The 25,700-nt window shown below is 56.7% G+C and overlaps 1 protein-coding gene across 6 annotated transcripts in view; it reads right to left on the bottom strand.

The window, feature by feature from the left end:
- Positions 1 to 25,700, bottom strand: part of NF2 (neurofibromin 2) — a 78,099-nt gene continuing 52,399 nt past the window's right edge. For 2 of the 6 annotated variants that reach the window (XM_006178718.3, XM_032471632.1), the window contains exon 16: positions 12,531 to 15,313. In XM_006178718.3, the coding sequence (XP_006178780.1) occupies positions 15,263 to 15,313 (51 nt within the window). In that variant the 3' untranslated portion in view covers positions 12,531 to 15,262. Of the gene's footprint in view, positions 1,376 to 1,962; positions 2,305 to 4,357; positions 4,498 to 8,932; positions 9,041 to 12,530; positions 15,314 to 19,113; positions 25,285 to 25,700 lie in introns of those variants that run through there. The other 4 variants (XR_004316650.1, XR_004316651.1, XM_014554170.2 and 1 more) reach the window with 4 other exon arrangements.

Here is a 25,700-nt window from a genome sequence, read left to right on the forward strand (position 1 = left end):
GCAGTTTAATTGGTGATTTTAATCCTGGACAGAGCAGTAATGGCGTTACTAATTGGATCATTAGAGATTTGTGCTTTATGGCTATGTAATTAGAGGCGCTATGGGGGGCTGGGGTGAAGTGGGGGGCCATGCAGGGCCAGGGGCAGGAGCAGCAGGCAGGGCCCCTTGCTGGGCTGGGTCACCGCTGGGACCTCCTGCCCTTCTGTGAGCTCCTCCCCTGGGGCAGCCGAGTGAGGGGGGCCCCAGCCAGGGTCTACACGTGCCCCTCTCAGACCTGGGATCCATAGGAAGGGGCCTTGGAGATCATAACACGAGGGGTCCTCTAAGCTCAAACTCAGTTTCTACAGAAAGATGTAGAGCAGCTCCCTCCAGCCCAGCCCTTCCCTGTGCTCACACGGGATCACTGGGCTCTGGATAATCATGTATCCCCATTTTAGAATAGAAAGAGGTCTTAAGTCTTCTCGCCCTGCTCAGTTCTCAGATGGGAAACTGAGGCCCAGGGAGGGAAGGGGACATCCTTGTGTGTGCTCCACGTGCATCTCATCTGTGCATCTGAGACTCACCAGCCCTGAACACCAACATTTGACACGCACAGCTGCCATTCTGCACCTATGTGAGGGGCACACAAGCTGACCCTCTGGAGCATGGAAAGGGGCTGAAGGGGGCCCAGCCCCACCCCAGGGATGCGGGGCAGACATTGTGAAGTGCCTGAAGTAGGGGACGGGCCAGGGTGGAATGTCCTTTGGACTGAGTTCACGAAAGGCTAGGACTATCTGGCACTCAATAAATATTTACTGGATTAATTAATAAAGGAAAGAAAGAAAGAAAAAAGGGAGGGAGGAAGGACAGACAGACCATGGAAAGAAGGCCTCTATCCTATGCCCCTTCCAATGGTCCCCTAAACTATCACTGGTCACTCTCCTAGCAAAGACATGGTCCCCTCACAGCCTTCCAATGGCCTCCACCATCTTCTGAGGGAGCACCAAAGTCACAGGAGACCAATGTACCTCTCTGCTCACCTTTCTGCCCCCACCTCCTCCTCCAGCTGCCTTACCTGGCAGGGGGCCAGGCACACTCCTGCCTCAGGGCCTTTGCCCTTGCTGTGTTGTCTACCAGGAATTCTCTCCCCCTAGACATCTTCATCCTTCACTCCTTCAGGTCTTTACTCAAAAGTCACCTTCTTATAGGCTTTCCTTGGCCTTGCTTGCTTAAAAAAACCACACACACACACACACACTCACACACACACAAAACATAAACCACACCTGTTCTCCCACTGCCGTGCCTTGTTGTCCTGGTTTGCACTTTCCACAACGTAACACACTGTAGACTTTCTTTTTTTGTCTGGTGCTGGATTTTGTTCACTGCTGCATCCCTAGTATGGTGACACAGAGGATATGCTCATACATACTTGTGGAATGAATGAATAAAGGAATGAATGAATGAATGGAGAACTGGAGGGTCCCCAGAGGCAGCCCTGGGAGGTGAGGGCAGGTTGTGGGGGTGTATGCGGGTTGAAGGGGTCAGGAGGCTGACGTGGGCTGGAGTGGTGACTGAGACCCCCTAACTGTGAGCCTTTCCCTCTGGCTCCCACTCCCCCAGCATTGCCCCATGGGAGAGCACCCCAGTGACCTACATCAACAAATTATTCGGCGGGTGGGGGCCAGGGAGATAAAAATCTCTGTCCTGTTATCAAGTGCTTCACCTCGGTGCCCTCCCCTCGTGCGGCCATCAGCCTGACCTATGTGCCCCTTCAGCCAGGTCACCCCATGGCCTCCAACTGCCTCCTCTGTGCTCCCCCCACAAGAAGTGGCTGCCTCTGGGGTGGGCTTTGGGAATCCTCTGCTGGCCCTAGCTCCCTGTTCACAGGCAGGAGGCAGTGCCGAAATCCCACCGTCAGCACTGAGGTGGGGCCCACCCGGGCAGGCGTGGGGCCCAGAGCTCTCGGCAGCGCAAGCCCACCTGCTTTGCCGGGCTGCCTCAGGCTTCGTCGTCGGGTGATGTATGGCCCACTGGCCCTGCCAGGAAGCGACAGCAGATGGATGGGCAGTGCCGAGGGGTGGGCTCAGAGCCAGGAGCGGGAGCGGGGATGGGGAGGTGCCTGGCTCTGGAGAAAGACATTCCCGGAACGCCATCCTCCCTGGCCACGGGCAGGATGGGGCGAGACGGAGGGAGTTGTCCTGGGCACGGCTCCCACACTGTGGTCCTTGGAGTGGGAAAGGGCAGGGAGCTGGGAGGCTCTTGGTTCCTCGTGGTATCTCTCTAAGCCTCAGTTTTCTCATCCATAAAATGGCAATGAAGCAGCTGTGGGAGACAGCAGGGAAGATCGTCTGAGAGAATGCTTACCAAGCACAGCCTCCAGACTCAGGGCTGCTCCGGCTCTTAACCCCCAACACTGTTAGGCCTGGTGCTGGGCCAGGGAGGGGCTGTCCCTAAAAGCCTGCTCCCTCCTCACTATGTCTCCTCACCTAGTCCCCTCCCCCACCTTCTTGGCTCCTGGCCTTGGGGAGAATCGCACAGATGGAAATGAACAAAACCTTGGCAAATTTCTAGTTCAGCCTCCCACCCATTTTCCAGATGGGAAAACTGAGGTCTTGCGGGAGGCCAGGACCGGCCCAAGATCTTGTGGGAGGGCTTGGGAGACCCCTGGTGGTGATTCCTGTAAGAAGCTGCCTCTCCGCAGGGAGGGTGGGGCATGAGGGGCTGGTGCAGCTGCCCAGCAGGTGGGGAAGGACAGGCAGGACGGGGCTGGGCACAAAGAACAGGGCGGGAGGGCTGGTGCAGTTGCTGCGGTCGAGTCAGGATGCGCCAGACGCCTCTGTGGGATCTGTCTGCGTCCAAGGAGACCAGGACACTGGGCGGACGGACAACATGTCCTTGCTGGCTGGGCCTGGAGGAGGGCTGGGGAGTGGGGGGGTCATTCTGGGAATCAGGGCTGCCTGTGGGGCCAGGCAGTGTCTCCTGGCATCTGTTCACCTGTCCTGCTCCCCAGAGGAGCCAGGACCCCACGTGGGGTTCCCGACGGCTGTAGGCACCGATGTAGGTAAACAGGTCTGGTGGACACGTGAGGGGGTGAGGGCATGCGTGTGTGCACACGTGTGTGCAGGGCCAATATGTGTGTGCAAGGGTCTGAGCACCTGGGCCCCTAGAACCCAGGGCTGTGTGTGCAGGGCACTTCGCACTTGGGGGCCTCTCCACAGGCGTGGATGAGACGTGAGAGGTGGGTGTGGAGAGAGACAGGTGCTCACTCAACACCCACCAGGCCCCACACAAGCTCGGCCGCAGTTTCAGTCCAAAGGAACAGGGTGCGCCCCCTGTTGTCAAATGGGGAAACTGAGGGCAGCAGCCTGCCTAAGGCCCCTGGGGTTCCTGCCTGTAAATCTAGGAAAGCCACCCCTGCCCCATCCTCCTCACAAGGTGGGGCTCAGACAAGAAAGTGTCCGCCCTCCCCCCAAGGTCAGAGGTGGGTTTGACCCTGAGGAAAAATGCTCTGTAGCAGATCCCGCAGCATCCTGGAGTGAGTCTTGCTTTGGACCTGTTCTCCTGAGTAGGGACAGGACATGGCGCTGAAGCCCAGGGCTGGATGCAGCCTTTGCGGTCACTGGGGGAGCCCTCTGCTGCTAACTCAGGGTGGAGTGGTTGACGGCTGGGACCCTTGCAGAGGAGGGAGGCCCCGCTGGAGGGCTGGGTCCCCTCTCTGAGCCTCTGTTTCCTCACCTGTGGAACAGAGAGCCCCTCCTCCTCCTGGGTTCCTGCTGGAGGACTGGAGACTCAAGGTCATCTCAGGGACTAGGCAGTGGTCCCTCCAGGCTCTCCTCGGGGGCTGGGAGGGGAGATGAGCTCGGGGCGGGGGGAGGAGGGGGGCCGAGGGATCTGAGGCTGGGAGGCAGGCCTTCCAGTTCAGTTAGTGAAGGGATTTGTCATTTTAATGATGTGATATTTCTTGCCTGGCTCCTGTCCATGGCAGCACGAAGGGGACAGCTGCCTCCCCAAGTGAGGCGGTGCCGATGGGGGCTGCCCTCGGACTCCCTCGCCCTGCCAGGCCGAGGCTGGGCTCGAAACTTGGATGCCAGGGTTCAGGGGGCTAGCGGCTCCCACACAACCTCAGCCCCCCACCCAGTTCTGCCTCTCCCTCTCTGTGTGACCTTGGGTGAGTCCCGCCTCATCTCTGAGGCTTGGTTTCCTCATCAGTGGGGCTAATGCCATCGTCCTCCTGGCTTCCACCACTGACGGCTGTCAGCTCCAGAGTCTTTAGCATTCCTCCCCTTCACTGCCTCAGTCATCCCTGTTGAGGCTGCCTGTCTCACTGATGGCCCTTTGTACAAGCCGCTCCCTCCGCCTTGGTCAGACCCTTTACCTTGGTCCTCGCTCTGGTCAGAGGCCTCCTCCGGCTCTCACAGCTGCTATTTGCCCCGAGACCACACGTGTCACACTGGAGGGTGACAGCAGGTTTCCCAGTCTGTCTTGCTTGCTCTGTGCTCCAGCACATAGTAGGCCCTGGATAAATATGTGTGTGTTGAATGACTGAATGAGGGGCCTCAGAGCCACCCTCCTGACCCCAGAGCAGAGCTGCAATGATGCGGGTGGGGGCTGCAGAGAGGGTGGCCCGGCGGGTGGCCCATCCATCAGCCTGGCGCTGCGCCTGACCAGATGGAGCCGAGCCCCTGGGGAGGTGGAGGAGGAAGAGATCCATCACCCAACGGTCAGTCAGCGGGGTGTGGGCGTGTCACACCTGCCCTCCACAGGACCCTCATCCATCAGGCTGTCCTGGGGATGCTGGGCTGGGGGGAGCAGGCAGCAGCCCCTCTGCCAGGCTCTGCGGGGCAGGAACCTGCAGGAAGTCTGCGGCTCTCTCCCACAGAGGAAATTGAGGCCTGGAGGAGGGCAGCAGAAGTAAAAAGTGGGGACTAAGGAGCCAGAACAATCTATGTTTGAGTGACGGCTCTGGGCCTCACTCATGTGACCCTGGGCAAGACTCTGGCCTCTGTTACCCAGTGTCCTCATCTGTAAAACGGAGACACAGCAGTGCCCCCTCACCTAGAAGAGGATTCACAGAGATGAGGCGCTGTGCCTGCCTTGTGGCCCCCAGCCCCCCGCGGAGGAGGAGGAGGAGGAGGAGGATCCAGCGGCGGTGGCTTTGAGTGGCAGAGCCAGAATGGCTAATTGTCTGGGCTGTCACGGGGAAGGAGACGTTGATGGATGCTCCTCTGGGCCAGAGGGGCTGGGGGAGGGGGTGGCTGAGTGATGACCAGGCCTCACGGTGATTACAGCTCAGCTGACCCGATCAGCGGGCCAGGGGAACATCTTGGCCTGGCCTCGCTCCCAGTCCCCACCTGGTTTGCTGGGAAGTCACTGCCTCCCTCCTCCTCCTCCTCAGCATTTTAATTATCAAAACGAATGCTTTCTGAGCCATCATTTCGCCTGAATTGCACAATGGCCTAGGGAGTGGGGTGAGATCCTCAGGCCTCATTCCACGGCTGGGGGGCACTGAGACACATTCACTTACTCAGCAGTGAGGTGCTGAGCACCCACTCTGGGCCAGACTCTGTGCTGGGCCCTGGGGAATCAGACAAGAAAGCTTTGGCCCCTGCTTGCCCCCGGCACCCTGGAAGTTACAGGACTGATTTTTGCATCCAACATGATGGATACCGGGAATGGGGTGGGACGGCATCCTGGTGTGTGCTCCCCGGCAGCTACGGCACTCTTGGTCCCCAGTGCGATGTTGCACTCAAAGTGTCTTCTCATTTAGTCATCCGAGGCAGAAATGGTGACCCTGTTTTCCAGCTTCGAAAACTGGAGCTCAAAGGGGTGACCTGGCTCGCTTGGGGCCCCCCAGCTGTTAGGAGGAGGCGGGAGGTGCTCACATCTGCACCCAGGACTTAAGCTCTCTCCACGCAGCCAAGGCCACACCACTGCCGCCCACGGACAGGCTCAAGGAGGAGCTGCCTGGTGGGGGTTCCGGGAATGAACCCCATGCACCCCGGCAACTCCAAGCCCAACCCGGCATCCACAGTTCCTCCCCCATCATGGGGGTGAGGGCCAGGACCCGGATCTCCCCTCCCAGAATCGAACCCCATTCCTGACAGCCCTTTCCACACCTGTCTGCCCCGGGGCTTGTCCCCACTGTTGAGCCCCACTTAGAGGGCCGATGGCCACACCCAGGTCACGTGAGGGCGGGACTTCTGTCCCACAGGCTCTGAGCTGGGTCTGTGGAGGGGCTCTCCTGGGATGCTGAGGAGCAGAACAGTCCAGGCAGAGGTCAGACAGGCTCACACCCCAGCTCCAAGAAGTCACGTGGCCTCTCTGAGCCTCTCTCTCCTCCTGCCCCACGTGGCAGTGATGGTGATGGCACATGGTTCTCATGGGGCCTCAAGGTGCAGCCAGGACCAGAGTGGGAGCCATGGCCATGACTGTGCTTGGTGTGTCGTGTGGTGACTGTGGCCCTGCTGGGACAGCTGGGGATCAGAGACAGATCAGGTATGCCAAGGCCAACCCAGATCACTGTGGTTATTTCATCCTCCTTGGGCCTGGCCAGAGCAGGTGCTCAGGGGACATTGCGGCCCTGACCCCAGGCAGATTGGGTAGGTGCTGGGGTTGGGGGCTGGGCTTGCTCCCCCAGGCCAGGCAGTGAGGCTGGACCGGCTGGGAGGAGCTGAGGGGCTGGGTGGAGTGCTCTGCTTGGCCTGTGCCCACCTACCTTGTGGAGCAGAACCAGCTCTAATGAAGTGGGTTAGCCCCAGGCCAGCACTGATTTCACGACTCAGTGGCCACTCCCCAGCTGGTAAATGTCACTGGAGAGAGTAGCTGTGGTACCTGGCATGGACCCAGTCTCGGGTGGGGACGGGCAGGCTGCGGAGGGGCCAGGGATGCCTGTGGAATGCTGATGCCGGCCCAGGGCTCTCAGATCCTTCAAATGCCCCTCCACGTCCCGAGGGGCTGTGCCCAGGTACCTGCAGCTGTCACTCACTCAGGGACATTTGCAGCCGCCGTCCCTCTCCTGCTGTCCACCCATGAGGGATCAAGCCCCAGGGCAGGGAGGGTTCCCTCTGACTGGCTACATCCTGCCCTGCTCTTCATGGGCTACAATTCAGGGTGGTCTGGAGAGGGGCACAGCTGCCCGGGGCCCAGGAGCGGGAGGCAGAGCTGTGGGAGAACCCCTCCCAGCCCACGACGGCCCCGGCTGCCCCAAGCCATCTCCCCCGATCCCTGAGCCAGGACAAACTAATAGTGAAGTAACCACGCAGCGGCAGTCCTCATTTAATAAACCCTCACGGCGGCAGGTACTGGCTCAGAACCCGGTATCCATAATCCTATTCAACCCCCACGATGACCTCGAGGTTGGGTTGGCTGGGATCTGACTCCATCCTCATCCTGGGAGGAGAAGGTGGGACTCCAGAGGCGAAGCCCCTTTCTCTGAGCAGCACTGCCCTCCAGCCCTGCAGTGCCGCCCCAGTCCTCCTGGGACACTTTCTCTGCCTGACTCCCTACCTCAGAGGGGATGGGGCCCAGCCCCACCTGTTTGTCCCACATCGTCCTCCCTTTCCCCATCTCCTGGGATTGCCAGGAAGCAGGAGGTGGGGTGGGGGTGGCCTGGGGTGGGGGGTGTTGCTTTTCTAAGGTTCATCGTGAGACTCTCTGCCTCCCTCAGCTTCCCGGCCCAGGGGAGCCAGAGGGAGGGAGCAGGGATTCACGTCCATTCCAGGTTTGAACTTGGGGGAGGAGCTGGACCTCCTGGAAGACTGAAAGGCAAGAGGGGCCAAGGGGTGTGTGTGTCCTGGCACACTGTTCCCTCCCATCCTCCTCTTTTTTCTCTCCTTCTAGATCCTCCATCTCCAGGTCTGAGGCCTAACAACCAAAATCCGCCCAACTACACCTATCCTAGACGCAACATTTCCTGGGTGCAAACACTCTAAGTTGCATCCATGACAGGACGCAAGGGTGGCTGATGCCAGTCCAGCAGCCAAGAGGGTCAGGCCCACCTGTAATGCTGTGACTCTCACATCATGACCCCAGGGCCCCTCAGCCCAGCAGGAGCCATCCCTGAGTTATCTGCATCTCCAGGCCCCCTTCTGGGCTTAAGGAGCACTTCCAGGTAAGGCCCTTCTCCCTGAGCGCTGCTTTGTTGGGCCTCTGCCACCAGTCTGGACGGGCCACAGCAGAGCTTGGCAAATGGGGGTGCTGCGGTGGGGGCTGCCCCTGGAGCCTGACTGGCCTCCTGGAGGGGGGGTGTGGGGGAGGGGGCGTAGCTCACAAACAAGACTTGTGGGGAACATGCCAGCTCCAGCTAGAGCTGTTCCTTGCTCCCTCTTCTCGGCGTTTCCAGGGACCTTCCTACGTGGGGCAGGGAGTCCTGGCATTCCCCGCCGCTCTCCCCTTTTCCCAGGAAAAGAGGGGGGAGGAGAGAAAAGCCGTATTAATAAAAGAATAAGATGCTGCGACGAACTCGCAGCGTGTGCAGCTCAGAATAGCAATGTGCTTTCTCAAGGCAAACAGAACTCCCCAGGTGTTAATGCAAATTCACTCCAGTTAAGATGAAAGAGGGTTGTTTCCCCCTTTGCCGGCTAATATGAAGGACTTAATAGATTCTGCCTCAGGAACTCGGCCGGGAGCGGAAGGCTGGGGGAGGGACGCAGGCGTGAGCAAAGAAGTGGGGGTCCCCGCGGGTTTTAGGGCAGAGCAACTGTCACAGCAGGCCTGGCCTGATGTGCACTCATGCTGTCTCAGCCGCTGTCCGAGCTGGCGGGAGCTGGAACCGCTGCTGGGAGGAGGCGATGGGAGAGCCCAGGTGGCGGTGCCAGCCCCCTGCCCTGGTGCCTACAGCCCCTCACAGTAACTCCGGGGCTGGACCACAATTGCTACTCCCCAGTTTGTGCCAGGGGAAGGTGGGGCTGGGAGAGAGGATAGGGTGAGGCTGGCTGGCCCTGCAGGGTACCTGGTTCAAGTCCAGCTGTGCCAGGGCTGTCCCCATGGGATCCTGGATCTCTCTTTTTTCGGCTCTCAGGAGGGTGAAACTTGCTTGACTGGGCCTGGGGAGACCAGCCTGAGGAATTTGAGAAACATGACATTGGTGGATGGCTGGGACTGGAAGGGGCCTCCGATCCTCTGACCCTCTGAAGCCCAGGACATGGGAGCCCGGAGGGTAGAAGGGACCTACTCAAGGCCACACAGCTGGAAGTGGGAAGCTGGAGGGACCAGGATCTAAGGCCTGCTCTCCTGAAGCCCAGGCTGGACCCTGAGATGCCGGAGGGTTGGGGGACAGTCAGCCTGGGTGGCTCTGCCAGCCACAGGCCCCTTCCTCCCATGGGGGGAGCCCTTCTCCAGCCCAGACAATTCCAGACCACTCAGATTTTGCACACATGTGTCCCTCAGAATTATCCCCCAGTGGAAATTATGCAGAGGGCCAAGCTGGGGGTGTGTGGGGAGGTACATCCAGCGGCAGGTGTGTGCCGGGCCCTAGGAAGGTATCTCTGGATGAAGGAAGACTTCAGGGAGGTCCAGGGGAGGGTGGGCGGGGGTGAGGTGTCCCCATCGGTCTACTTCCCGAGTCTGGATTTAACTCCTCTCTCCGGGTAAATGGCACAGCAGGTGCCTGCAACCAGACACCTCCGCAGCCTTCTTCACTTTTGTTTACTGACTTAATTCCTTCAGATCAAAGGCTACGCCTTCCTCCCAGAGCAGGCAGGCGGGGGAATTACATTATTTATATTAGAAATGGGCAAGACTCCACGGGGACTTCTTCCTTATGCCTGATAAGAGAAAATTAGGTCACTGCTGTGCCCATCGCCCCCCCCATCCAAGTGTCTGCAGTGGGTTTTCACGGTCTGGGTACCCACAGGCTCACGGAACTGCTCCAGGTGCAGAGCAGAGGGCTGCCCACAGAGCCACTCTCCCACCCTGAGACTCCAGTAAATTATTGACCGGAGCAGCAGGTATTAATGTGACAAAACCAGAACATCCTTTCCAGGCAGTCCCAGCCTGGGTTATCTGTCATCTCCCGGGCACTGCAGCTGGCACTGTGCAAACACAGTGAGGACAAACAGGCCTGATACAGGTCATTAAGCCCCTGGTGCAGGTGGAGGGATGGGGCCCAGGTGGGGGCCACAGGTGGGCCTGGTCTCTCTGAGCTGGGGCTCTCCCTGGGTCACCACCGCTCTTTTCTCTGCATCCTCCTGCACCACCCCCCTCCCCAAAGGAAGAAAGGGTCACCTGCCCCAAATGGCACTGTGCTTAGAGCTTTCTAGGCATTATTAATCCCTGTGAAACCCTATAAAACTCCCCTTTTAGATGAGGAAACTGCAGTGCCCAAAGCTAAGGTAACTTCCCAAGGTCACATGGCCGCTAAGGGACCAAGCAGAGATTTGAAACCAGGTCTTCCTGAGTTCCAAGTCAGGGGCCCTGAGCCCCTCGGCTATGTGGTTTCCTTAGCCCTCTGCACAGCTGGGTGTGAAGCAAAGATTTCATTTTTCTCCGTGATCACTACTTCTATCACTTGTGAATAATGGCAATGCTGCTACACATTCTCATCCCTTTTTCCTTAGACATCTGAGCACTCTTTGCATCTCTTCTTCATGTTATCCTGACAACATCTCAGAGGTACCCAAAGGCGTCCCCGCCAACCCTCTTCACAGAGCGAGCGTGCAGCTCAGCGGAGGGGCGAGCAGGCTCGGCTGTGGACCTCTCCAGGAGTTGTCTTGATGTCTTCGGCTCAGAGGCAACGTGCCAGGTGCTATTCTGGGGCTACTACCCTTGTGAGAAACAGGCATCAAGTGGGAGCCGGGAGGGGACACGGCGGGGGTTCCTCTGAGTCAGCTCAGGTCCTGGGGGCGCTGATGCACCGCAAGCTGGCTCCTTGTAAGCGCGCTCCGGACTCCCTGCTGCTGCGGCTGCGGCCGCAGCATCCTGCCATAATGCAGTAATGACAGGCTGCCAGGGAGCCCCACCACGGCCCAGGTGCGGGAGAGGAGCCCTTGGCCTCTCTCTGCTGCCTGGGCTGTCTGAGAGGGAGACGGAGAATACGCGGATGGCTCGACTTTCTCTTCCCCAGATGCGCAAGAAATTGGATTAGACACGGTTGTGGCAATCTTCTCACCAATACCTTTCCCCCCGGGGCCCTGCTGCCAGCTCGCCGTTATCCGTGGGTGGCTCGCGACCCGCTCCTCCAAAGCAAAAGCTTCTGGGGTGGGCTGCCCTGGGAACAGCTGCCAGCGCTCAGCGCAGGCGAGGACCACAGAAAAGGATGAAGGGCTGGCAGGGACGCCAGAAGGAGCCACTCAGGGATCCCCAGGGACTGGGTTGCAAACACCACAATTAAACACTGTCTGGCCAGCAGCTCTGGGTTTACAGCATGGTCAAAACAAACTAAAACAAAAAACCAAACAACACCCCCACACCAAAAGCAGAGAATTCAATTGGTCTCTCCAATACCAAAGTATCAGGCAGTATTATTAATTCTAACCCCACTGAATGGAGACCCCAGGATCTGTGAGAGCATATTATCATCTTTACAGATCAGAGGTTGGCTTTTAAAAAAAAGAAATTCAGGTAAAAATATTTTCTAGACAGTTTCAAATGACCAGTATTCATGAAGTACTTTCTCTAGCTTGGACAAAATCATTGAAAATAACATAACCTACACTGAAGAAACGCAGCAGCTTCATGTTACTTAACTAACAAAAATAGTTGAATTAGTTGCTAATTCTATACATTTAAAACTAACAAACACACTATTGGTTAAAACTTGTCTAACTCTCTAGTTTTACAACTTCATACATATCTTTCCAAAATACATAAAAAGCTAGTTATATTTAATTCAAACTCTTGGAAATCTTTGTGTACTTTGAGAGGTTATTTTCCTCATGGGCTGGCACAGTGGACTGCGCTCTGACGCGTGGCAGGCAGCACCGTGGTCCCTCAGAAGTCCTGAGAACACGGCTTGCCCCGAGTCTCTGTTTCAGGTTGTGTGATTTGGGATAGAATTACCCTATAGTAGTTTTGGTCTTAATAAAGGACTTTTGTTGACCAGAAGAATAGAAACAGGCAAACAAAACCAACTTCAAGTGTGAGTGGCAACAGCTGTGACAACAGCTGGGCCTTGTCCGTCCAGCAGGAGGGCCCGGGCCCCCAGGGGCTCTGTGTGCACCCCGCCTCCTGCACACTCCTCCTCCGGAGCCCAGAATGGGGAACCCAGAAGCAGAAGGGCCTGGAGAGATCGCCAGGCTGGAGCCCTAGTTTTCAGGTCTGGAATCGAGGGTGGGTAGGAGGTGTGGCAAGGACGCAGAGGGACTGGGACCCCGTCCAGAGCCCTTTCCACAACCCGGCCTGCTCCACAGGACACAGGAGGGGATTCTCAGGTGAAGGTGCCTGCAGGGGTGCTGTCGTCAGCCCAGAAAAGGCAGCCCTTTCACTACCAAGACGTGGGGCTGGCGTTGAGGTCCTGGACGTCGGGGGAGCCCACAAAGGGGGCCCTGCCACCCAGCCCCAGTTTTGCCACCCCAATGGCTGGAGCAACAAGCAACTGAGGAGGCTCAAAATGAATTTTTTACAGCTTATAATTTTTATTAAAACAAATCATTTAAATTATAACAATCCCCCAGAACAGAAAAGAGCCTTCCCTGGTCTGGCCCTGACAGGAGGCAGGGACTCGGGCCCCACAGGAAGAAGTGTGGTTTGCCGTCTTTGACAAGAGCTTCCCTGGAAGCCCAGAGGGGTCGGCCTGGCCCCTGGGCAGCTGTGAGAGGGCATCTCCCCAGGCCCCAGCCCTGCCAGCAAGCAATACCGGGTCAGGTTGCCAGATGTCAGCCTCAGGACTTGCTGTTTTGATTTGAAAGAGAAAAGAGAGGGAGAGAGAAAGCTGTCCCCAAGACTACAAAGTGCAGTCACTCAAGAAGTGTTACATGATGCCGTGGGGTGCTGTGGAGCAGGGCCCGGTGGGCACGGCAAGGGTCAGAGCCACTGCGGCTGAGGTGGGGCCGCGATTGGGGTCAATGAGGTGGCCTGTGTGGAACAGCCGAGTGTCGCCAGCACCGTGTTTCTAACTGAGGACCGTAGGAAGCACTTGGACTGAAACATCACGGCCAGGGCCCTGCTCTCAGTGGAGGTCAGAGGCTTCCTTACTCAATAAGCTCCTAGGCCCTAAAATTGTTCACTGAGAACTCAGTCACCTCGGCCACTGGCACAAGTCTCTGGAAACCCAGCTCCTCACTCACTCCTTCTTCTGCTGGGCCCGAGACCTTTCTGAGGGCCACCATGCTCTTCACTTATCCATCTTCGGGAGGACAGGCCAGCTCTTGTCCCCCAGGAAGGCTGAGACGGCCCTACCGGGTCTGCTCCGGGCCACAGGATGGTCTCTCCATGGCTCAGATGCCCATCAGCTCCCCCGTGGCTGCCTGGCTTGGCATTTCCCACACAGCAGTTAAATAACAAAACAGCAAAGGCTGACAACGTTTTTATAAACAGCCACCACACTGTGCCCACTGCCACTGTCACAGACTGAATTTACAGGTCAGGGGTGGGTGCTGAGCCTGAGGAGGCAGCCTCACAACCGCCAGACCTTCCCTTACAAATGCCTGAGGACCCCTGCTGGGACCGTGTCTGAGGAAGAGGCCTTGGAGAGACAGGGAGACACGAGGGAACCTTCTAGCCACAGCCGTTCAGGCTTAGTGTCCAGATTTGGGGTTCCACCCTGCATGTCCTAAGGGACTGGGGTGACACACAGGGCTGGCTTCCTCTGGGCAAGGTGGCCCAAGAAGGCGGAGGCCAGCCCAGGACACTGCTTGGTCAGCTTGACTACTGGAAAAAGGCAGGGTATCTGTGAGCTTCTCAGTTTCTCAAAACCACGGGATTGCCAGACACCACCTCTGCTCACAGGGTATCTCTGGGCCCTCACGTCTTCATTCAATAAGCGTCTTTTCACTGGCTAAGACTCATCCCCAGCTCTGCACAGCAGCCCCCATGGAAGGATGTGAACAGCCCAGCAGGTCACAGCAGCACACCAGCTGCAGAGGGAAAAAAGGGCAGGAAAGTGGCCCTAAATTAAGGAGTGGGTGTTGGCCGTGGGGTGGCTCTGTGACCTGCTGCCGCCCGGCATGGAGGGGCTCACATGCCAGCAGGTGCAGGGCACTGACTGTGAGGGGTCAGCTGCATCCGGCTGGCACTGGGTGGGGCACAGAGGGACCCTGCACGGCCCTCAAAGAGACGAGGACAACGGCCAAGGAGGCCCAGGTACAGGGATTGGTTGGGAGGACCTTGCTGGCGTGTAGCCAGGAGGAAAGAGGATTCAGGTCAACAATGCAGCCTGGGGCTGGGGGAGCTGGGTGTCGGGGCCCCAGAGCCCTACAGAGACCTCCCATCATGGCTGGGCCTACCAGGTGATGACCAGAGTGATGGGGCGTCCCCTGCCTGCCACGTGCAACAGAGGCCACAGCCAGAGGGGGCTGGTAAAGACCCACCACAGCTGGAGGGGGCTGGGAAAGACCCAGGGCCATGCCTGGTTCTCAGACCCGGGTCGGGGTGGCAGCCGGCTGGCAGTGCGTGATCTGTGGTGCAGGCTCTCCCGTGGCTCTGCTGGCCTCCCGGGCCCTCTGCTGGCCACCAGCCCTCCATCGCAGCTTCTGCCTAGTCCTCCCTTGGGCACAGCTGCCTTTCCCGTTCTCCACCAGTGGGCAGCCAGAGCCCTGCCTCTGGGGTGCCCGGGCCGAGGACCCAGCACCTGGCCTGCCATGAACCTAGGGCAAGCTGTCCCATGACATGAAGATGGCAGGCCGCTCTGGGCCTGGGCTCAGGTGGGCCATGCCAGTTCCTCATCAGGGAAGGAGATGAATGTTCTGGAACCCGGGGGAAGGGGGGATGGCACCAGCCTTCTGGTCTCCGGGAAGCCTGTGCCCTACACTCCCTTCAGCTACCTCCCAGCCTGGGCTAGGGGCAAGGTGGAGGGGGTGGTCAGTGCTGGACAGTAAGACACACCCCAGGGGGGTTTGGACGCAGGAAGCTTGGGACCCCACATCAGACGAGGGAAGACAAACACTTACAAAACTTAAAGACTCAGGTCAGGAGAACTAGAACCCAATGAGAGAACTCTCTGCAGGGTCCTAGTTCAAGGCAATTGCACATGAAGGGGGCTAGGCTCTCTGCTCAGCTGGGAAAAGTTCCAGAGCTCCCACGGAAGCTCCCCGCCAGCCCACCTTCGGACGCTCCCACGGTGTCCGATCCGTCCTGTCGGTGCCGGGAGCAGAAGTGGCCGATGCTGGAGTGGCTGGGTCACCTGCTAGAGCTCTTCAAAGAAGGCCACTCGAGACTTGGCGCTCTGCAAGGTCAGCTGCAAGGAAGCAGAGAAGACATTGAAAGAGGGACTAGATCTCCACTGTCACAACAGGACGCCATCCTGTCTTGGGGACTAAACTCAAAGGTGGTGTGGAGTGACAGGGAAGATGGCTCAAGGAGATGTTCAAGAAGCTGGTGGGCAGTCCCAAGTGAGTTTCCAGATTTGTCCAAGAGCTCAAATTAGGAGGTGACAAATGAGGACATGCCAGGAGGGATGGCTGGTGGGCAGAAGCACGTCAGCAAGAAAATGACACCAATGTCTCCTTTTCACAGAGGGCAGCAGACCCCTAGGCATTTAACAGATTCTCACATTCCTGTCCACAGAGGAGTCTCTAAGATGCCTGTGTGTGTGCTGCCTGCGCTGGTGCCAGCCTGGGGGCCCCTCTTCTCCAGGGTCGAGGACCAGCTCGGCAGTGCAAGCATCTAGGTCCTCACGCCCTGGGACACTGCTGGGGCAATGTGACCTGGCCTCAGGTAGGGCAGGCCCGTGTTGGGTGAGGACGAGCTTGTCCCTTCCACTCCCCACGTGGCCCCAAAGCAGACTTGCCCATGAGCTGGCAGCTGAGAGGGTGTTTCCATCCACAAACTTGGAGGCAACAGGCTTTCTAGGTGGGGCTGCGCGTGGGCCAGTGCTCTGGGCAGAAATGGCGAGCCCCTCCCAGGATCACTGCCCTGAGAAGAACCGGGCCGGGAAGATGCAGAAGGGAGGCGGCTCCAAATCTCAATTCCCCGACTCCACAGGCCACTTCCCAGAAGCTCCCCCAGCAGCAGCATCTGGCGGGGGCCCCTCCCAGTGCTCTGCTCCCTGCTCTGCTCCTGAGATAACCACCCGGGCCAGGCTGTGTGCTCCACCCCCAGCGCTGGGACTTCGCAAAGGAGGGTTTTCAGGGAGGGGGACACGGAGTATGTACTATTCCTCCTCATACCCCAAACCGCTTAGCTTACTTTGCACCTAGTAGGAGCTCAGTTTGCTGAGTGAATAAGAAGTAGGCGATTATGATAACAAAATGGTGAGATGCCAGGGGGAAAGGAGAGCTCCAAATGGCGGTGCTGGGAAAGCCCAGCGTTAATTCTCCGACCTCAGTGGACACTCTTGACCTCTCTGAGCTGCTTTCCTCTGGAGTTAAATGGTGGGGGCCGTTTAGACAGTCTGGTCCATTCCCTTGACCTCTAGCAGTCTCTGAATCTGAAGAGAGCCCGGTACCATCCTTGGCTCTCCAAAGGGCGGGGGAGGAAGACTCCAAACCAACCACTTCACCAAAGACACGTGGCATCAGTGCACTCAAAAATGAGACAGCTTGAGAGCCAGCTCTTTAAATCCTGCCAAATCTTTTGGCCTTGAAGTTCCCGACTAACAAGCTAGATGCAGGGAGGCATCTGAGCTGTTTTCTTCAGTGGAACCAATTTCAGAAGCCCTTTGGAAAGCCAGCTCTAATGGGAATGGAGGGAGCTTTCATTTCTTTGCTGAAACAGAATTCCCTCTAGAAGGATGTACTTCTCCCTGAATACAACCAGAGGAGAAGGGCCAGGAGTTGTGTGCTCTGTAGTAACAGGAACCAGGATGGTCACTGGGGAAGAAAGAAGAAAGAGAACCAGAGAGCCACGGGGGCATAAATCCTCTTAGGGAAGAGTGTGAATCAGAAGGTGCGATCCCCCCTGTCTCTACTCGGTTTCCTCCCACGCTCCTGGGGAGGCCTCAGGCCGGCCCCTCAGGGGACAGGGGACTTGAGGGACACAGGGCCAGGCTGCAGTCCTTCCCTCCACACACTGAGTCACACACAGGCACAGCCAGACTGCCTGACCCAAGCCCGTCTGGGCCGGTCGCTGACTCCCTCTGGCCTCAGTTCCCTACCCCCCCTCCTCAGGGTGACGTGTGGAGGGAAAGATGTGCTGTGAAGAGCTCAGCGCCTCGCCTGGGCACCATGAAACTCAAAAGCTGTTATTACTAAAAGCAGCGTCGCATTTGTCGCTGTCCGCTCCTCCTGGGCTTTGGCTCCTCTCCTTCCAGGGGTTGCGGGGCAGAGTGCGGGTAGAGAGGGGGCCGTCGAGGGCAGGGTGATGTGCTGTGCTGGCCTCCAAGGCCTCTGAGGCGGGGTAAGCAGATGCCTCCAGTGGCCTGGCCACTTCCCCAGGCAGGGAGCCTGGGCTGTGGGGGCCTCCGAGGGCCTCCTGCCCATTTGTACAACATTGGCTCCAAGAATTCCTGGATCCTCTACCCAAGTTGCGTGCTGGCTGTCCCCTCGAGGTGCCAGGGAGGCTTCTGGCAGCTCTGGTAGCGCCAGACTCCAATTACTCGAGCATGTGCTGGTTGGGAGACGAAGCCCTCTTCGGGTGGGCAGCACACTGCCTGGATCCCACCCCAAATGGCATGGCAGCAGCTTGGCCTGACCTCATATCTTGCAAGAAGAGAGAGACCATGTTCTTCTGTAAGCATGAGGCTGCTGGAGGGACCAGCAGAGCCACAGGATAGAGGTGGCTAACGTGGCTGCTGACACCCAGGGCACTGGCTGCGTGGTGGTCCCAATTCCATTAGGAAACCCGTTGTCAGAGAAAATTCTTGCGTGAGCCAACTGGCACTGCTGGAACCCTGCCAGGCGCCACCCCGGCCTCTGTCCGCTCCCACCTCAGCAGCATCCTTTATCTCAGGCGTCTCCTGTGCTGGAGAGCAGGTGGGGGAGGCAGGCAGTGAGGGTCTGTGGATAAGCGTGGGCTTCTTTCCTCCAGGCGGGGACTCAGACACCCAGGACAGGGAGGCCCCCCCTTGGGGCACTGCTGGCAGTTGAGTTCTCAGCCACAACTCAACTGGGCAGACTCCCCTTCCTATGGGATCCCTCACCCCTGCTGTTTCTAGACAGCTCACTGACTGTCCTGTGTCTAGTGCAGCTACAGGCAGGAGGCATTTGAAAACGAGGAGGGCAAGGCTCAGAGGAAACGTACGAAGCTAGGCCTTCAGAAAGGGAGCTGCCCCCGCAGGACTTCTTTGTGCAACCATGGAAATCGGCCCCTGCTACCCTCTCCCATTCTAGGTGTACGAGCCAGGTCAGTGTCCGGTCCACCTTCTTGCTCAGTAACAGGCCTGGCTCTCTGTACAGCATGGCAAAGGTACCACAAGATGATGCGACTGAGGCCTTGCCTCCTGCGGTGAGAGCCAAGCCGGCCTCGTGAGTCGCACCCACCACCCTGCATCCCCTCTGGTGGCCAGCAACTCCCGTCCACCCAGCCTGACAGCTCGGGGGCCACGCCTCCAGGACTGGGGGGACGCCCCTGAGTGCACGGACACGGCTCTATGATCGTGCTGTAGATGGTGAAACACAAAAGCATCAGGATGCAGACAAGCAGGGCAGTGGTGGCATCATTCTGGAATCTGCGAGTCTGGTCGGCCTTCTCTGAATGCTTCTGGGGATAAGCAGGTAGAGTTCTGCCCGCATGTGACCGGTGATCAGGTCTGCCCTGCGCTGGCCAGGACTCCCACCGAATCCAGACGGGGAGGCCGGGCCACGGAGTCCTGGGCTCACACCCAGCTCCTCCGGGGCTCTGCACCCCCTCGGCCCTGCACGAAGCCTCCCCACAGCCCTCTTGCCGGTTCCTGAAAGATGACAAGGGAACACGGAGTTTCCTCACTAGGCACGGGGCTGACCACTTCTCTCTTCCAGCTGTCTCCTCACATCTGATTAAAATCAGCCGTGTGAACAATACCGGAGGAACTGAGTTCTCTCTTGACTGAACTGGCCGTTCAAGTCTGTCATGAATCCAACTCCATTCTCAGGAGACAAACTTCCTTCCCTTTCCCAGCTGCAGATCTGTACAGCTTGGTTTCCCTCTTCGGGGGGCTCTGCTCTACCGCTGGCCTGGCCTGGCCCCTTCCTCCTGCCCAGCCTTGACAGACGCAAGCCTGGCAGAGTCACTCCTCCTCCTGCCGGCTTCCCATCATACTGCCAGTTGTTTGTGACAGCCACCAGGCTATGAAAGGCCAGGACAGGGAGCCACTTGGCAGAGCAAGGCCTCTCCACGCCACCTGAGCTATGTGCGGTGTGACCACACAGACACCTCCACCCAACTAAACCAGTTCAGATTCAGGAGACACATCTGTCTTCTTAACAACAGGAGGCTGGCTCCCCTCAACCCTAGGGAGGACCTTGTACGCAGCAGCCTCTCCAGAACCCAGGCATGCATGCAGTGTGCAGACTCAAGGGCTCCTGCTGGCCGAGGATTTCTGGCAGCTCATCGAGATACAAAGATCTGGCCTGGCCCAAGCCTGAGAGATGGCCCCAGGGTCTTGAGACCACAAGCCTCGAAGGCACCGTGACAAGCACCAGGCTCACCCTCCCTCCTCACTGCCCTGCGATGAAGGCTTCCAGCTACAGAGCGACTCCAGCATCATTCCCAAGTGTGCCCCCTGCTGGAAAAACACAGCCCCTGGCTGGCTGCCAGCTCTCTCCTTCCAGCTTTCCTCCAAAAGTCCTTTTGGGGAATTGTTTCCCAAAGTGAAGGGACAGTAACAAAATGGATTCCAGCACGGAGCCAGCGGCAGCAAGACTGCTTGATTAAGAATGAATTACACTTTCATCAGCACATGGAGAAAACTGATTCACAAGGCCGCATTGTGATAATCTTGTTCCTAAAGCAAAAGGGGGTGGCGTGGGGGTGGGACAGGACACAGAGCCACTTTGGCTATCGATGACAAGAGAGAAGAAGCTCTACAATCAAGCAGGGGGGTGGTGGGGTGGCGAACAAAACTAATCAGAGCGCCAGGATTCCTCCAACTAGTCTCAGGGGGCCTCGCCTCAATCTGCTCATCCCAGGGGAGGAGCGAGGAAGGTAGGGCTTGGGGTGGAGGGAAGTGTCTAATTCATCTTAAACAGTAAGACCCACAACGCTGAACCCATTTTAGACCCTAACCTACTAACTCTAGGCGCTGAGACTCTGCAGTGTCCCATAAAAACGCAGTGGAATTGAAATGCAAGCCCTCATATCACGTTACACTTCCTCTCCGCCACTACATATTGAAAATGAAGGTGCGGGGGAGGGCGAAGATACAAAAGGACACGCAGATTCTCCACCAGGAGCAGGAAGGTGACAGCCGAATCCAGCAGCAGCAAATTGCAACATAATCTCTGGTTTGGGGTGTGATAAACATTCCCCTTCCACACCGAAGCTGAGGGGCCAGGGCCGGCGAAGGGGGGTGGCTGCTGTACACGGGCCAGATTAAGCTATTCTGCTGTCTTGTTAGTTGACAGCTTGCACCCAAATGCCATCTGGGGATGTGCACTGGGAGAGAGCTGTCCACACACTTATCCCTAAACAGAGGTGGGATGAAGGGCCTGAGTTCACGGCAATGAACAAATCCAATTTGGAATCAGCTACTTTATCTGATCAAGAGAGAAATCTGCCCAGGGAAAACCCAGAGGGTGCCTTTGGTTTATTAATCCTTTAGGGACCTAAAGCAGCAGAATGATGCCTGGAAACCGGCGTCTGCCTGTGTCTCAAGCTGCCTGTATGATGCTGATGGGGCCGGTCCCTTCTGCCACCTGGAAAATGGACTTTTCAGCCTGATTCACCTCACTGGGCAGGGGGAGGCTAGCTGATGGGCACAGAGCCCTCCGAACGAGCACCTTAGGGAAACAGTACAGACAGACCGATGTCATTTCAAATTGCCAGTATCAGGGGGGGATATCACGGCAAGGATCCTAAGAACAGAACCTTGGGGCTTCAGAATGAGTTTTCATCCCGACTCCTCCCTCCTGCCGTTGCAGAGACAAATCAGGTGCTGGAGGAAAGAGGCACTGAAACGTATCTTTGGTGCTGAGGGACCAAATGAGATGTTTTACTGCATCAGACAAGGCCCACTAATGTCCGCAGGTGCTTCCAAGTGGTGGGCAAATAGCCTAGCAGGGCAAGGCAGCCTTGGTGGGCTCCTCACTGCCTCCCAAGGGCAACTGCGTGACCAGGTAGAGTCTACCCACCAAAGGGAGGGACTGGATCGTGGTCTTGTGGAAGAGTCTGGTAGAGTCTTCTACCCAGGGCACAACCAGGAATAAGCAAGAAAACTGGAAGCCATGGACAGTTAAGAGGCACATGGATGTTCAGTCTGCGTATGAGATAGGAGGCGCCTTTGGGGATGAGCCCAGGCAACATGTCCAGGAGGAGGGCACTTCCTGAGACTAGCCCCGATCCAGGGTGCCTCCCCTGTGCTTCCCACAGAGCCACTGCCCCCTCTCCTGTGAGTTCTGCGTCCATATCCAGTGCCTCTGCAGCTCTGCGCTGCCCCAGGATCCCCACCAACTCCCACACCCCCTTCTCCTCCTCCCTCCCACCCCTGCTCTGTTCTCACAACAAAGGAACATCTGGAACCAGGGCACTGCCTTTCACCAGACAATTGAGAGGGGTTGTCAAAAGTAGGCAGACCCACTTGGCCCTGAGTGGGGTCTGGGCGACTGAATGTATTAACCACATGCGTGGCATAGACTGCTTGGCTGCCCTCTCCAGGCAGGTGATGCCGACTGACCAGAGGTCATGAGGGAGGCCCAGCCATTTGCTTTAGTGATGGGAGACGCCTTTCACGCATATTCAATCTCACTCCCTGATTTATGACTTCCCTGGGTGTTTTAAGTGCTCTCCTTCACTTGGCCAGCCCTGCATCTCCAAGGGTAGTCTGTGCAAATTGAAGATGACATTGGACTTTATGTCTTCCTGATCCCAGGGAGGTGGCTGGAGCGTCAGATTAATGTCAAGGCTCCTCATTCCCGCTCCTGCACCAGGGAAACCACAGCTGGACCTGGATGGTCCAAACCACTTACTAATAAGCTTTCTAAGTGCTGCGACCCCCAGGATCTCTCATCTGTAGATTTCCTTTGAAGTCCCGTGCTTCCTTGGAGACCATGGACACAGAAATGATGACAAGTTTGCTGGCACTCAGACCAGCCCAGGATCCAGGAATGGAACAGTCCCCTGAGAGGGGATAAAGGGTGTGACTGCGTGTTCACCTCCACACTGTGTTGTGTAGGTAAGTCGCATCTGGCCAGCACCCACCTCATCAGCAGGGTGGCTCTGAAGGCAAGAGGCTCGAGCCCAGGACACCCGCGTCCCCCTCCGCCCAGCCTCCCCAGCCTCACAGCCAGACGTCACTCCCTCCCTCAAAAGACTCAGAGTCCAGAGACACATTCTCCCCGCCGAGAATAACATGAATCTAGGTTCTGGGCAGCTTTGGATCATCAGTGCCTCTCAGACTCACATGCAAATGCCAAACCAGTTAGTTGCACTAATGATCAACTGGGAGAAAATGGCAACGTGCTGAGTGGAGATTAGCAGGAGGAGAAAAATATACCCTTGCAAACCCAAATCAGATAGTAGAATAAGTGGAGTTAATTCTGGCTTTTTAAAAGATTTTACCTCCAAACACAGGGAAACGAAAACAATAAGTGGGTATGTGGGTAACGAGTCGTGCATATGAATAAGTGTGCTGTGTCCTGCCCCAGGCTCACAGGCAGATTTGTTTCTTTATGTAATTTTAAGCCCCCCACTGGGCTTGTAGGGTAAACTGTTTCCTACGCATTACCTCATTTAATCCTCGTAACAGTCCTGGGGGGTCCGTGCTGTCTTACTTTCCTTTTTACAGGTAAGGACACTGAGCCTTAGGAGAAGCCTTAGAGAAAGTAAGTGGCGGTGCAGCAGCAACCCGGCACAGCAGACCGGACTCCCTCACGGCACTGACCCATGGGTAAACCCTTGGAATTAGCTTAAGCATGATGAGACCAGAGGGTTAGACACTGAGGCCTCTCTGGGAGGCAGGAGAGGACTGACAGCAAGGGGGAGGGGTACACCTGGATCTCGGGAGGTAGAACCATTCTTTCCTTGAAGAAATCTATGATCAAAACTGCATGAAAAACAAAAATCAATGCGGGCTGGTGTGAACCAAGACTAATGACAAGATTCAGGACACCAGAACTCTCCAGTCCACCACCAGTCTGCATTTCTCATCCCAGACTTTCTAGATGGAGCTCTGCCCTTGACAATCTAGATGCCCACACTTCTCTCAGTGAGGCTCACTTTGGCCCAGACTGCAGCTGGCACAAGGCCAGAGCCGCCTCAGCACAGCAGGTGGCTGGCCGTCAGTCTTGGTCACTGGCCAAAGGGACCACTAACGTCTAGAAAGTGAAAAGTACATCAGACTTCATATGTAGCAAAAGCTACCACTAATTAATCTGATGATGCTGAGGTAACTCCAGCTGCATTAAAAGCCAACTCCATTTTATTAACCCTTGTTTAATCAGAATTCTTGATGAACAGGAGCCTGGCAGCCTATTTTGCAAACAAGTTCACATCAAGACATTAAAATGAAAAAAAAAAAAGGCTCTGTGCATGTCCCAGGAGCAGCAAAAGCTTGACTACAAATCAAACCTCATTTGTCTATAATAACAGCTCAGTGAGAACTGACGGTCAAAACCAGGTCCCTGAAGAATTTAAATGTTCTGAATCATTACAGAAAGAAGAGAGATGAAATCATATCCAGGTAGAACAGTACGGTCACATGTAGGGAATATCCAACAGCACAGACTGTAACAAAAATGGATTTTCTGCATGTCCCTGTGCCGGCCACGGGGTCCAGGATGCCTCAGTGGCTCTACCCCGGGGTCCTTGGGTGTCAGGGGTCAGTACTTGGGCAGATGGTCCGCCTGGCCCGTCTGTTCCGGTGCTCGTCCCAACTGCCTGGCACCCAGCACATACTGTTTGGTGTTGGTAAGAAAGCTAAAGAAATAGGAGTCCGCTAAATAAAAGTGTCACACACAAATTGCAGTTCACGCCATGGGTTCTTGGAACCACTGACAGATCGAATCCATCTTATAATGAGATCCATCTGGGACTTTAATAGCTAACCTCTCTTGCTTGGATAGTGACCATAAATAGGATCTATCTGATGCCAGATCACACTTTTTTGGTATAAGGAGTCCAATGGGCTGATTTTATTCTAGGAGCAGAAACCACAGTAAGGACCCCAAAGGTCACATCCCATGAGACCGTCGGGTGTCGGTAGGCTCACTGGTGTGGGTACCACTGGGGGTCAGGCAGGAGCAGAGGCAGGATGTTATTTTATTATTGAGCATAATAAATGCTCTCCAGTGCCTCTGCATGTTGGGAGAATAATGAACTGTGGCAGAAGGGAAGCAGCAATCATTCAGTTAATTCACTCAACAAGCACTGACTGCCCAGTCTGCTGGGTGCCCATGATGGCAACGTCCTGACGTGAGTTCACGCCGACCACGACCACGCCGCAGGCCATGGAGGAGCTGAAGCAGAGACGGCCGTTAGCGCTGACGGAAGACGGTCCACTTAGACTGACTACAAATCAGACCCCTGTGCCCTTGGTTTGCTTTACTTGAAAAGAGGGTGGACGTGTAGAGAAAGGGAGGAAAATGGGGGAGTGTGGGCAGCCCCTTCAATCTGTGACCAGAAGCTGCCAGGTGGGACCAGGGATCTTCAGAGGCTGTCACCCCGTGAAAGGTCTTGATCTTGAGTTAAAGACACCAGTCTTAAGAGCACCCAGATTTACCCCGTTTCCATGCTAGGGTTATTTATCTAAGGAGTATGCCACCAAAACAAAGGACTTGAGACAGACCTGGCTGGACAAGAAGCCATGACCTTCCCCAGCCCGACAATGACACAGGATGTGAAGGGTGGCTGGTCCTACAGCCCCGCAACATGCTCTCCAGAACGAGGCAGGCTTCTGGCCCCTGGAGGCTGGTCTGGCCACACAGGGCGGACGCCTGCTCTCAGACTCAAGCATGCTGCAGCCAGTCCCCAGGCGCCACCTGCTGCGGCGGGGCTCAGCGGGGCCGGCGGACAGAGACAGGCAAGCTCATGCAGGGGTTAGTATCACAGAGGGCAGTCCCGTCACCACATACAGAGTACCTGGGAATAACCTACTTTGAGGGCTCAAATGCAGATAGGTCTTCTGCCTTGGGCTTGAGGCTAAACCAGCAAAATAAAACGAAGAGAAACAAAAACACACCCTGTGATATCAACAATGCCACATGTGCCATTTGCAAAATGCTCAGACAGGCCTGAAACTGTGACAAGTGACTTCATTTGTTTGTTTTTATGGCTTGGAAACAGGTCTCTCCAGCTTTCAGCACGCCAGGGCCCCGTGGCTGAGGGCCCGGCTCACCGCAGCCGCAGCAAAGACGAGCCTGCCCAGCGCCCAGAGGAGCGAGCTGGGCAGGGAGGGTCCGCGGCAGCTTCTTCGAGGGCCGATGGGCTCGCTGGCCCGGTCATCCTTCTGCCCCTCCGCTCACTGGCTGAGGCCACACCCCAGCTCCCCTTTGCTGTTTCATAATTTGGTTTGAAAGGGAAACTCAGTTAAGTTATAGAAGTCAGAGGGAAAAAGA

This window comes from Camelus ferus, chromosome 32 (genome assembly GCF_009834535.1).
Source record: "Camelus ferus isolate YT-003-E chromosome 32, BCGSAC_Cfer_1.0, whole genome shotgun sequence".
NCBI lineage: Eukaryota > Metazoa > Chordata > Mammalia > Artiodactyla > Camelidae > Camelus > Camelus ferus.